The sequence below is a fragment of the Mixophyes fleayi genome, chromosome 6, assembly GCF_038048845.1.
Source record: "Mixophyes fleayi isolate aMixFle1 chromosome 6, aMixFle1.hap1, whole genome shotgun sequence".
In the NCBI taxonomy this organism is placed as follows: domain Eukaryota; kingdom Metazoa; phylum Chordata; class Amphibia; order Anura; family Limnodynastidae; genus Mixophyes; species Mixophyes fleayi.
This window is the reverse complement of record NC_134407.1, coordinates 40,968,664-40,982,616: the sequence shown is the minus strand read 5'-3', so window position 1 is coordinate 40,982,616 and position 13,953 is coordinate 40,968,664. Positions and strand designations below refer to the sequence as shown.

At 39.4% G+C, this 13,953-nt stretch overlaps 1 protein-coding gene across 2 annotated transcripts in view; it reads right to left on the bottom strand.

Annotated features, from left to right (window-relative positions):
- The window catches only part of ANK3 (ankyrin 3), a 517,804-nt gene that overhangs the window by 169,631 nt on the left and 334,220 nt on the right, over positions 1-13,953 (bottom strand). For both annotated transcript variants that reach the window (XM_075216346.1, XM_075216345.1), the window contains 5 exons: positions 13,562-13,660; positions 12,965-13,063; positions 9,398-9,496; positions 7,342-7,527; positions 1,194-1,217 (listed from right to left, as the gene is read on the bottom strand). In XM_075216346.1, coding sequence (XP_075072447.1) covers positions 1,194-1,217; positions 7,342-7,527; positions 9,398-9,496; positions 12,965-13,063; positions 13,562-13,660 — 507 coding nt within the window. The remainder of the gene's footprint in view (positions 1-1,193; positions 1,218-7,341; positions 7,528-9,397; positions 9,497-12,964; positions 13,064-13,561; positions 13,661-13,953) is intronic.

The window sequence follows — 13,953 nt, the reverse complement described above, 5'->3', positions numbered from 1 at the left end:
GAATGAGCACAGTTGCTAATTTAGGCTATATTACCTTATTAAGACTACAGAACCAACTCTTCAATACTACCCTGTAAAGTAGGTGTGACTACATCTATTTTCTATTATTTCATTCTGAGGTTGCAAAGGCTTCGTATAGATAAAGAAATAGGTGCTTCTAATGAAGCCACACTGAGGAGCTCATATAGAGTCGGACGCAATGTGTTTCTAAGATGTGTAGGAGTGGGAGTGTGCCGCAGCTTGGTAGGGTATTACGGGTAGCATGCAACCCCAGTTGCATCCTACTCATAATACCCTGTCGAGCTGCGAGCAGTTCCTGCAGCTAGCTAACTACTTGCGCCACCTAATTCCTGCCACACAGTTTTAGCCCTTTTTTGACGTGTGTTGTGTCTGCGCCTTACTGTGTCTAGGATTTACTTACGGGGTCACACCTTCACAATTCCGCGTTCCACCCTTTCACTCGTAGTAAGCCACAAGCTGTCGCAAGTGTAAATTGCGTCCAAGATGCAGACAGATATGGTGCTTGCTACACATGCGTGGTAGTGATTTTTTGGTCAATGCTCCTAAAATTGACTTTACGTCCGACTCTAAATGAGGCCCTGAATGTTTCAAATGTCTCCGATTTATGGCTAACTGATTTATACCCGTACTATGGATTTATCTTACACTATCTGAATCTATCACTCATTATAATTTTGAAGCCTAAACACATGCAATCAGTCTCCAATCCATCTCTCAAACAATGTTCCGATGAACTAGATGCAATTTATAAATAGTTAGCAAACACTTTAGCCATGCCAGCTGTTAGAGGGCTTCATCAGTGAAGATCTACCAAAGTCCGGTTCAGGTCGCCAGTTTGCTGACACTAGGTAAGTGCGAGTGTCATGCAGAGAAGCCTAAGGAAATAAAACAGTCTAGGAAGCAGTGTGTCAGGACTGTCTGCAGCTCTGGGAGATGCCAATAAAACATTTATGAGAACGTCACAAACATTATGTGACGTGCTGACAATTTATTGCTCTTTTATAACTCTTTGCCGCAGACAGCCCCGGTTACAGAATTGCCTCCCATAGCACATGCTACCTTAAGGTCTAAAGCAAATCAATACTGCATGGGAGGCAACACAAAGGAAGAGAGAGGGAATGCAGCAGCAGTAGTGATACAGTATGAGCAAGTGACTGTGTGTACATATATACCTCTGTTGTCCTATTCACCATCACCTACGTTTACACATTGGGAAGCAAAAAGGGGGAAAAGAATGAATGGTTAGTCCACCACTGATGACATGATGACATAGGCTACAGGATAATGATAATAGTATGGGTCGTGGGATGATCACAAGGCAGACACAGAAGGGGAGAGTTAGGAGTCTGATGTCTAAATGTCACAGAGCTGTAGCAGGTGATTCTGTATGCTGTATCATGCAGGTTAAATAAAACATCCTTTAACTCCCAGTGGAAATCATTTTGGTGTGAAATGATACTCAGTAGACAAGACATATACATACATATTTAATGTGTCCATATGATACTAGAAAGATATTTAAATTAAATGGAAACCATAAAACTACTATTTGAGTTGAGAGGGGTATATTTACTAAACTGTTTGAAAAAGTGGAGATGTTGCCTATAGCAACCAATCAGATTCTAGCTGTCATTTTGTAGAATGTACTAAATAAATGACAGCTAAAATCTGATTGGTTGCTATAGGCAACATCTCCACTTTTTCAAACCCACAGTTTAGTAAATATACCCCTGAGTGTACAGATATTTATTTAGGGTTTCTTTAGGGCTGGTAGAGAGCAGTGTGAAGCCAAGATTGCTCATTGTTCATGGAATTGTGGCAGGGTTTCCTCACAATGTGGCTCATTGACTTAGCACAGAAAATGAAGCCAGCACTGCATTTTTTTTCTGCACTTAATTTTCCCCCAAGCGCACCTGAAGGTGAGGGTCTTTCTCGGTCTGCAGAAACAACCCTGTAAAAGGAGGACATGCCCAAATATGCGGGATGGTGGATGCTCCAGAAAATGCACATGGTGGAAAAAGTAAAAATATCACATTCATGTCTCAAATTAAGAGACGACATCGGGGCTGCCTTAATTACAGGTGTCCCTTTTGTTTGTCACACTGATCAATTACCCATAAAATGTTACCTAATGCAGCGTAAGAGTGGAAAAGCGATGGAGAGTGTGTGACAATGTGGAATTTTAATGAGCCAAAATGAGACTTATGTGGGAAAACGTATTGGTATGCTTCTCATGTGTTAGGGATGAGAGCAGAGGAGGAACAGTGCATCACCATAGCAACATTAGGGGGAGGGACCAGCAATACATATCCAGTCTGTCAGTCCCTCTGCTGTCAGAAGAGCCAAGCAGGGGGTTCTACTGAGCATGCACTGGACCATGACATACACAGAAGGGGCCCACGCTCTGCTCTTGATAGGATGACATGCCAGTGGGGGGCCCCATACCAGCTGTACTGCCTTTTTTAGAGCAGAAACAATCTAAATTGTTATGCCTGGTCCAATGATTTTAAACAGGAAGTTATCAGTTAGAAGTTATTGCAAATATTACAGCAAATGCATGGTTTTGCACCTTATGCATTAGAATGCATGAGATACATACATGTTAAGTTCATTGAAGTGTCACAAAACCATCTCAAACTAGAACCAACCACAAGGAATATTAATGGGCACTAAAAGTGTGCAATATGCAAAATATCACTAAAGGAGATGCCCTGTGTCTGCCCATTGTATACCCACCCTGTGACAAGGGCACAAGTCAGGTGATGCACACACAAACACCTACTTGCTTTTTACTTTTTTTTTTATTGTCAGGACGGTAAAATAAATTGACAGAATAGAGTTCCACACTCTTTCTTGTGACTCTAACATTAGCTAGATAGAGACCAACTCGCTAGCCACCGGCCACTATCTGACATCGGTCACAACTGAGCAATGAAACAGACAGGTTTAAATAGTTCAAACTCCTCCCACAGACCTAACTTGATGGACAGATGATACTCCCACCTTGCCTTTAAAAGGGAGTTTGTTGCAGGTGCTCTGTTTTGATTGCAGACACACCCTGTCAGCCGATGCTTGCTGAGGAAAATATGTTTTTTTCAATCACTTTAAAACATGTAAATTAAATCGGACTCTTTACTATTATTTTGTCACACATAAGTCCTCCACCTGTATCTCTTTAACTTAGGTGAACTACGGAACAAATTTGTAACTCTAATTGCAACCTTTCCCTGCAGATTGCCAGCTAAATACCTGTCTCCACTTTAGAAGCCTGTGGCATACACCTCCCTTTGTCACATATCTCTCCACGTAGCATCACCAAGTGGGGGGGGGGGGTGCAGACTTTGCGAGGGGTGCAAATCCGTGACAAGGCATCTGCATTTTTATGCAAAATCCCAGATTTATGTTCCACTGAGAATCTGAAAAGTTGCAGTGCCAAGGACCAACAGGTTACCTTTGCAAATACCTCCCGGTTATTCTGCATCCACCTCAATAGTGCATGATCCATAATCAAGGAGAATTCTTTGCCCAAAAGATAATAGTGCAGCATTTCTGTGGCCCATTTTATGGCAAGGCACTCCTTTTCCATCTTTAATTTTTTTGTTCCCTTGGAAGTAAATTCCAACTTATTTGCAGGACAGGATTTTGCAAAAATCTGACCAAGCAGCCTCATTTTATTCATAGCTCTTTGACTGGTAGCAGGCCCCCCCATGCAACCCAAAGGGTAGGACTTTATATTGCAAGAGACCATCAGGGGTGGAAAATGCAGTCTTTGGAGTGGCTGAGGAAGTAAGGGGAACTTGCCAATACCCTGTGTAGTAGTTTGGGTAGGCAGATAGTTACTACCAGCTAGATTTCTTTACCAGTTTCTCTATACGTAGGCATCGAACTGGGATACGCTGTTTAGCCACCTAAAGTTATTACAGAACCTAATACTCCCATTGGTTTCGGGCCAAGCACAATGGGACTGTTCCACTTACTAGCGGATTCCTCAAACATGTCCAGCTGGATCATCTTCTCAATCTCCTTTCTTACGTCAGCTCCTCTGGCTTCGGGAATGATGTACGGCTTCTGCTTTATGACAACTCCTGGCAGACTGACAATGCCGTGCTCAAGTAAAGTAGTGCGCCCAGGACTGGGACAGAAGACATCACTCTTACGGCATATCATTTCCTCAGTCTGCTGTTTCTGCCTAGCAGATAAAGCTGGCTCTATGGGAACTTCAGACTTCTCAATGACAGTACTCACTATGCGAGAAGAGGTGTACTCATTGTACCAAGGTTTAGGGACATTGACATGGTGTATTTGTTCCTTCCTTCTTCTCCCCAATTAAGGGACCCTGTATATGACAGGACCGACAGTCTCTAGGACTTTATACGGACCTCGCCAGTGGGCGAAAAGTTTGCTATCCTGGGCTGGGTCCAGGACTAAGACCTGGTTTCCAGGCTTGAAAGATCGAACTACAGCACTTTTATTATAACTTCTCTTTTGCCATTCCTGAGCTTCTTTTACATTTGGGACACAAATTGTACCAGATTTGGCTAATTGGGGCCTTGCTGCTCCCATCCTTCCTTCAACATATCCAAGATACCCTGGGCTGTCTCCCAAACAACAACTTAAAGGAACTAAACCCTGTTGAGCCTTGAGGTTCCTCACGGATGGAAACATCAGATATGGAATAAAAGTGTCCCAATCTTTTTTTTCCTGTACCACAGCTTTCCTTAGCATGTGCTCTAATGTGCGGTTAAAGTGCTCCACCAAGCCATCCTTTTGTGGATAGTACATGGAGGTGTGAAGAGCCGTCACCCCTAACAACTGGCACATGTCCATGCTGATGAAGGACATGAATAGGGTGCCTTGGTCTGTGAGATTTTCCTTGGGAATTCCCAAGCGTGTAAACATATGTCCTCCATCTGTATCTCTTTAACGTAGGTGAACTACTGTACAAATGTGTAACTCTGCTTGCAGCCTCTCTCTGCAGATTGCCAGCTAAATACTGTCTCCTCTTTCTTGTGGCAAACACCTCTCTTTGTCACAACTCTTATAGTATATGTTCCAAAAATATACTTCTTCTAGGCCAATGCACAGATCCCAGAGACGCCTGGGCTGCTGTAGACTTTCAGTCCCTTAACATGCAGCTTTCTGCATTCATTTGCTACAGTTCACCTTGACGTTAGTACATTACAATAAGTTTCGATAGCTGTTGTTCATGGTTTCAAGACCAAAGATACTCGCAGCAATGTAGATCTCATATTTTCTGCTCCCGGAAAAAAACTAGACTTCACACCGATAGTGTATGTTTATCCAGTGTGAAAAACCATCCTGCAAATTTCACACATGTATATGAACGTTTCCCACCTGGCAACAGAACCTCATCGTCACCAGTTATTTATATAGCGCCACTAATTCGACAGCGCTGAACAGAGAACTCACTCACATTAGTCCCTGCCCCATTGGAGGTTACAATCTAAATTCCCTAACACACACACAGGACGATAGAGACTAAGGTCAATTTGACAGCTGCCAATTAACCTACCAGTATGTTTTTGGAGTGCTGGAGGAAACCGGAGCACCCGGAGGAAACCCACGCAAACACGGGGAAAACATGCAAACTCCTCACAGATAAGGTCATGGTCGGAACTCGAACTCATGAACCCAGTGTTGTGAGGCAGAAGTGCTAACCACTAAGCCACCGTGCTGCTCATCATCTCATGGCTATTGTATGATGTGTACTCTACTTAGCTAATGGATTGCAACGGTCTTCTAACTTAGAATATACCTCCCTTTTGAGGGAGGTATATTTGGTGACTATACCTTGTTCATATAACAAAACTTGGAATTTGCATTAAGTAACCCTATAATCAAAACAGGTAGCCACCTATAGACTTCTGATTTATTGGTTTGTACATGCCCTCTTGCAACATTTACTAAGCCACTGCTTTATCTTACTGTCTTCCTTCTGTGTTTTTAGCAAAAAATGTTTCTATTATCTACGAAGACTTTTGTTTGTATTACCCTTATACAGAACAATACAAACCAAGAGAACAAAAATACACAGCTCCTCCTGGAATATATAAAGTCCTTAGTGAAAAACACAGAATGAAGCCTGAAATAGATAGTAAATGACGTAGTTTAGTAAAAGGGGTTATAGCTTCCACTAAACACATTGGACTTGAGTCATTAAGGAGAGCAAAGCATGAGAAAGGAGTAACTTTGCACCTGGGTAAAACCATGTTGCATTGGAGGGGGTAGTAAATTTAAAATGTGAGGAAAGATTTATATTTAGGATCGGGCATGTCCTAGATCAACTTGAAATTTCAGTGTAAAAATAAAGCTATCAAATATTTGTGTGCTAGATTAATAAACAGCCAGTATTTAACTTATATGCAAAATAATAAACTAATTTGCACTCCTTACATTGTAACCTGGTTTGTCCCAGAGAACATTTACTCCTTTTTTTTGCCTTACTTTCTTTAGTGACTCAGTCCCATTGATTTTTCATTCCTACTGGGTTGTTCTTCACAGGGTTTAAATTATTTCTATTATCTAGGCAGAGGTGTTTGCTTTAGTTGTCTTTGGGTATGATATATAAAACTTGTCCATGGATATTAGTATACAAATACATATATATATAAATGTAACAAATACACAAAGCAAAACTGTCATGTCCAAGGGCAACAAATAAAACACAAATCTGCCAGAATAAGATAAACGCTTTGATGAAAACACAGATGGAAGCTTGGAAATATAAACCTATCTATTATGAAAAAGCTATAAAGTCACAGGAAGACATGTACAATGCAAGACATCTGAAGGTGAAAAATATGTTTTTATTACATATATTATTTAGTGGGCTGGATCTTTTTTAGATGGGTTGATAGTGTCTCATGGTTTCCTTTTGTATTTAGTAATACGTTCTACATACAACATTTTAAGATATTAGAGGAGGGAGTCAGCTTTCTCTTAGTTTATTCCTTCTGGGGAACTACAGGAATAACTGTATGCGTTAACTGTGATAAAGTGATGGCAGCTTCAATCAGGTGAGTGTATTGTGTTGGCACATGCATGGCATAGATTAAAATGAAATAATTAAAAATAGATCACAAATAAATGAAAATTGCAACTTAAAAACGATAGGCCCATTAACTTCCACAAATGAATGAATGGGTGAACAAAAAAAATATGTTGGTTTAAAGCAAGGAAGGACATTTATAAGGTAGGAAGGGTTTGCAATGCTTCTTGGGATATGCTTTGCTGAAAGACATTTGATTTCATTATAGCGTGCATAACATTTGGTGTCAAATCCATGTCAGTCTGACAAACCTTGGACTCCACATCGGCATTGTGGTCATTCTGCAGGAGAAGAGCTGCGGCCTTTGTGTCATCCTTCCGGGCAGCAATGTGCAGAGCTGGGAGCCGAACTTTTCCTTTTGTGTCATTTTCAAGAAGCAGAGAAACCACCTGATCGTGGCCCTGCTGAAGGGCGACCGCCAGAGGTGTAAACCCATCCTGAGGGAGCAAATAACAAGAGAACTCATTCACAATTGGCAGAAGTCAGTCAAGGAGAAGCTTCTATAGTGTCATAGTTATTTTGTGCAACAATTTACCACCCAACTTGATGCTTTACATTAATATTTTTATTTAAACTGAGGTTTACCAGACTTTAAAATTAACATCTGTGTATATCATGGCAGCAATTCATTAGATTTGTTCCTTTTAAACCACACCCCTTAGAGCAGTGTTGTCTAACCTGTGACACTCCAGGTGTTGTGAAACTACAAGTCCCAGCATGCAAGCCAATATATAGCAGCTTATTGCTGGAAGGGTATGCTGGGACTTGTAGTTTCACAACACCTGGAGTGTCACAGGTTAGCCAGCACTACCTTAGAGCGACACTCCTTGGAAATGTTGCTCATTGGCCAGTGTGGGCTATTATACAGTGGTGTGCCATGCCGCCACTTCTCCTACTGCTTCGATTGTAAAACTATCATATTCCACGCATTTACATTTTTAAAACCACTACTTCTAAATTTCCGTACCATCACTTCTAAATTTCCACTTCTACCACTGCCCTATTTTCTGACTAACATTTTATGAAATTATTGCCCGCAGTGACCAGCATGTTTAGCTCAACAATGTTCAGCATATTATATTTAATAAAGTTTTTAGAACACATCCTAAAACAGCATTATATCCAGGACAACAGTACAGTTAGTAAAATAATAACATTCAATATGCACAGTCAGCCAGTGTCACAAAATGTTGCCAGTACAAGACATAAAGAAAAGAAAATATCATTTGGATATTGCCTTGTAAAAATCACAGTATTCATGGAAAGTGGCAATTAGATTCCAAAACATCCTATTAAGGTTCTTTAGAAAGATATTAATATTAAAGTGTACCTGTAGCCTACACACATTAGAGGCAATCAGTGTGTTTTATTAGGAGCTAGAGAACCAACATTATTCATGAGCCTACTAATTCATGCCTCAGTGATATGACTTACCCCTACTGTATTCATAGGCTGCATTCTCATGGTGAATATTGGTTCACAAAACAAAATGGCTGCCTCCACTGTGTAGGTGACAAGTGCACTTTAATATTCAATTAAGTTAGGAAAACATTAGTCCATGATCACCATTTAATGTATCGCTTAGGTAAATGATTGAGTTGGAATACAGAAATATGATATACAGTGACATATATTTGAACTATTTTGGTATAGGTCTGATGCATTTGATATCCTTTCTTCTGGTTTAAAATTATTCTTTCCAGAAACTAGAAAGTTAACTGTACCTGTCTGTCACATTCGACTTCAGTAATCATGAAACAGATATCTGCAAACTCAATTTATACATGATGTTGGTAAACTCCCAGCTGGATGGGTGAGAAAGACACCTAGGGGTAATTTTATCAAGCTGCAAGTTTGAAGAAGTGGAGATGTTGCCTATAGCAACCAATCAGATTCTAGCTGTCATTTTGTAGAATGTACTAAATAAATGATAACTAGAATCTGATTGGTTACAATAGGCAACATCTCCATTTTTTTTAAAACCCGCAGCTTTATAAATTTACCCCTTAATGCTTATTTCCCTACAAAAAAGCAGCTGAAAAGTTAATAATTATTTAGAATTATTTTCCAAATGTGTTATTATCAATGGATGGATATTATATATTTTAATTGTGTGGAATTACTATTTAATCTAATGAAGGCTCAAGCTTGAATGGCTGCATAGAGAATCAGCTGTTCAGCATAACCCTGCACAATGATTTGTTTCTGTTTATAACAATATTATTTCCAGAGCACCCAGAGGAAACAGTAATAGGACATGTTTAGTAGGAGTGCAACACGTTACCCAATATGAAGTATTGCTCTTACCTCTGTAGCAAGACTTTGACTTGCCCCATTATCTAGCAAAAACTTTACAACATCCAAGTGGTTTTCCTGTGCTGCCATATAGAGTGGAGTGAAGCCATTCTGAAAAATAATAAAAAGACATAGAAACAGGGTTCAGTGTGCAAAATAAGTCATGCACGTATGTTCTACAGGGCATTTAAGAGCAATTAAAGTAAAAATAAAAAGTTAGCGTATATTTTTCCCTCTGATAAAGAAAGAGAACACTACTGTTACACATCAAAACATACTTTCATTTTAAAGAGGCTGAATTAGCCAAGAAAGATGTCAAAATGTAATGCCATTAGACAGAACAAGCCAAAGCAAGTGCCATCGCTACCCTCCTAATGCCATTGCCATATTAGGATGGCAACAGCTTCATTATTTAAATAAAATATGTTTTCATAAGTTAAAGGTATTAAAATATTTTGTTTTTCTATATTTCACGTATATTTTCCTTGTAAAACAATTTTTGGTTGAAAGTGGAACTGGAGTATGCGCAGAGGGAGCAGCTGCTGAAGCGGTAGGAGAACTCTTATTGATATCATTTGCAGAATGATTCAATTCAATGCGAAATCCCGTCGGAGCCTAGCATGATGTGAACCTACTTCTAGGTCTTAAGATAAATCACTGATTTGTGCTTGTATCTCGTAGAGTAAAACCAGTGCTGGTTTAGTGCCCTAAGATCCCTAGGAGTCCCATCCTACGGAGCACCATCTTACTCCGCTAGTAAATGGATTCTCCCCATACACCAAGATTAGTCCCAACATATAAGTGTTTTGAACCTTTCTTTCTCAACATTTTGAGATGTTAAGAAATTCTTCCCATGTATATCATTTCTCATTCTGTTCCCGTCTGTGCCACACTGTTTTTCTAATAGGGGGAAGACAAGACGATGACTGAAGGTTTCAACAAATTGAGTCATTAAATGGGTTTTCCATTTTAAATAGAAAACCCAAATGCTGAGTTCCCTATAATTGGTCTTTGGTGGAGTCCCTTACTGGGAGCCCCCTCTTTGTTGTATTTTGCAGAGACTCAGCACTCATATAGCCGGGACCCCAGATTATCATGTTTTAGGAAAGGAGGAAACAGCTGAAGCTAAAGAAGGGGGTGGTCCTGCCGTGGCAGTAATGTTACTTCTAACCCCGTACAGATTTTCAGGTGATCCTAAAACAAGTATGCCTTGAAATGTACTTAGATATAAATAGATGCATTGTGCAAATAAAATAGTAGTGCTGGCCCATATTTGTTGTAAATGACCTATTACCACTTCATGTCACAAACAAAAGGGGCAGTTATCTGGGGCTCACACCAAACAAATCCCCTCTGACATTCCCCTATGTATCAGTCTATTGTAGATTAGATTTAGATAAGACTATGAGCTACTGTTACTAATCTAATAGCTGCGGTACTCTGTCGCTTGTTTCCATTACATTCTAGTTTCTACTGACATTGTCAGCATGTTGCCACTGACAACCTGCCACCGACTGACATCACAGGGTGTTATCAGCGACAACCAGACCAGCTGACTTGCAGTCTTCTCAACTACCTGAGCAGGGACTGGGAAAGGAGAACTGGATAAGTAGCCGGTAGGGAGTGGCCACTACGGTCAGATTTTCCAACATTGTCTATTAATTCCTTATCAAAAGTATTATTCAAGTTAATGACAATGTACAGTTCCTGACTTGTTTTCACTGTTTTGATCTTGTTTAATATGATTTAATCTGTGCAAACAAGACATTTGTTTTACAGCTTTCTTTTCCCTCATTTTATTAGAAACAAGGAAGAAAATGAAGCTGACTATACTCTTACTTTCTCATTATCTATTCTAGCCATGTAACAATGCAGTTTGCACAACTGTACAGAAGATACACAGGTATAAGCTCAGGACTTGTCTGCATAACTTGCCATTTCAGCTGAATGAATCTTTAATTGTAGCAGCATTGTAATTTTACTTCTACACTATGCACAATTATCAAGCTTTTGTTGTACAAGGAACGTGGCGTGGAATATAATTCACAATAAAGAATGGGACAGAATATTTTTGTATTAGCTAATTAACATATGCGATAGAAGCCATAATGTCCTGTTACAGGAATAAATATTAATGTAGCCCACAGAATAGTTGTTTGGAGTCTCCCACACCAACGTAAGGCTAAGAAACTGCTGACATGACATAATATCTTGTCTGTGTTTCTCTTGGTAATTTCTGACCATTTCTGGCTGTTCTTTCCATCTATCCTACGCCCCATGTTTTCTGATGTTATAAGTTTAATGGAAGTTGAATGGCTAAATAATTCTAGAATAAGCAATAATAATAACTGCACTAAGCTCGAATTCCTTCATGGATGACATTATTTTGCATAACCATAAAATACCATAAAATAGTTAAACATACATTCAAAGCAAATTTGAAGACATCTACCTATTTGTGATGTTATTAAGCATACAGTACAGTACTAAACGTCTGATTGGACTTCACAAGGGTGCATTTCACACATATTTGGGGCATATTCAATTGTTGGTGTTACAGCCTAAAGTAACGCGCTCCGCGCACTATTACCGTCATTACGGTAATAGTGCGCGTAAATACCGTTATTACGTTACTTTTCACGCTGGATTTCAGCTCGCGGCTCAGGGAGCTGCGAGCTGAAATCCAGCTTTGTATTACTGTAATAACGGTAATACTTTTTCCGTGGCGGAAAAAGTAAATAATTGAATGTGCCCCATATGATGCTGTCTTTAAACCCTGCTCCTTCCACTAACTCTCAGGGACCTATTACCATTTTCTGCAAAGTTGCACATGGTTTAGGACTTGATAAAAAGCCCCTCAGGTTTTGACTTTCTGCTTGCCTCCATTCATACCGTCACATCATAGCGTCACATCATAGCGTCACATCATAGCGTCACATCATAGCGTCACATCATAGCGTCACATCATACCGTCACATCATACCGTCACATCATACCGTCACATCATAGCGTCACATCATACCGTCACATCATACCGTCACATCATACCGTCACATCATACCGTCACACCATCACATCATACCATCACATCATACCTTCACATCATACCATCACATCATACCGTCACATCATACCGTCACACCATCACATCATACCATCACATCATACCTTCACATCATACCATCACATCATACCGTCACACCATCACATCATACCATCACATCATACCGTCACATCATACCGTCACACCATCACATCATACCATCACATCATTCAGCCCTTTCCCTGTTAACAAATCCATAATAAGTGGACAAGTTCACTACGCTCATCTACTGCTACTACAGATTATAGCGACAGGCTACGGCCGCCCACTTCAACTCTGAGAACATCCCGGATGACCATCAGGTTAACAGAATACAATAAGATGCTCAGACCCCAATCAAATGCACCTTAAAATGGATAAAACAGGTGCAAACCAATGTGAAATGTGACTTTAATCTCTTAGAGAGTATAAAAAAATATCAACAATTTTAAGCAAATTTACAAAACACATTACACTTATTCAGCTGTTAGGTTTACCTGGGATTGTGCATTGACATTAGCGCCATTTGTTACCAAAACTTTAACAACTTCTGCTTGTCCAGCCAAAGATGCTATATGAAGAGCTGTGTTTCCTTTCTGCAAAATAAAAGGCAATTATTATATTAATATATTGCCTGTACTCTACTCTTAAAGTATACCTCTTATTAACACATAAAATTAGACTGTTATTTTTAAAACAACAAATTAAACATTCTAATTGAGTTTAAGAAAAGGGTAACTTGTAAAGATAGGGGTGTGATTAGTCTTTCTAGGCAATGTTCTTGATTGCAGGTTCCTAATTGGCTTTTCTACGTTATGTTCCTGATTGCCGGTTCCAAGTTAGTAAAATGTATATCCTATGTAGTAGTTCAACGCTAATCTGTTAGCCTGAATTCCACTGGTATAAGATACAGGCTACCAGTAAAGAGGAAATTACTAAAATTATAAAAAAAATTTAATATGTGAAGAATTATTGACTCAAAATAATTTATTGCATGTAAAATATTTACCATGGATTGGGGGGATTTACAGGGAGTGAAAGAAGTCATGTAATGCTGAGACATCTGTGACATACGATTAAAGAGATACACAAACCTTTGTTGATGCGTCAACGTCAGCCCCTTTCTGGATGAGTTCTGAGACTATTTCTATGTGTCCTTCTTTGGATGCAAGGTGGAGAGCGTTCAACCCATTCTAGAAACAAGAAATGCATTTAAGCATCTAAAGTACAAATAACTACTATGATGCATCCAGAAAAATAGTATCACGCACATTCTTAGCATTTGTGATCTTGATTGAAGTTAATGATTTTGTAACATTCACCTTGTTAAAACATCCTGATTACCATTTATCATGATTATAGTATAATCAGTATAATTAGGAGAATAATATATTAATGTCGTTGTGATCCATCCTAAAAAAATTAAGTTACATTAAATAACATGGTTTCCAGCAAATCACAGGATGTAAGCAAAAAAGGGGTTAAT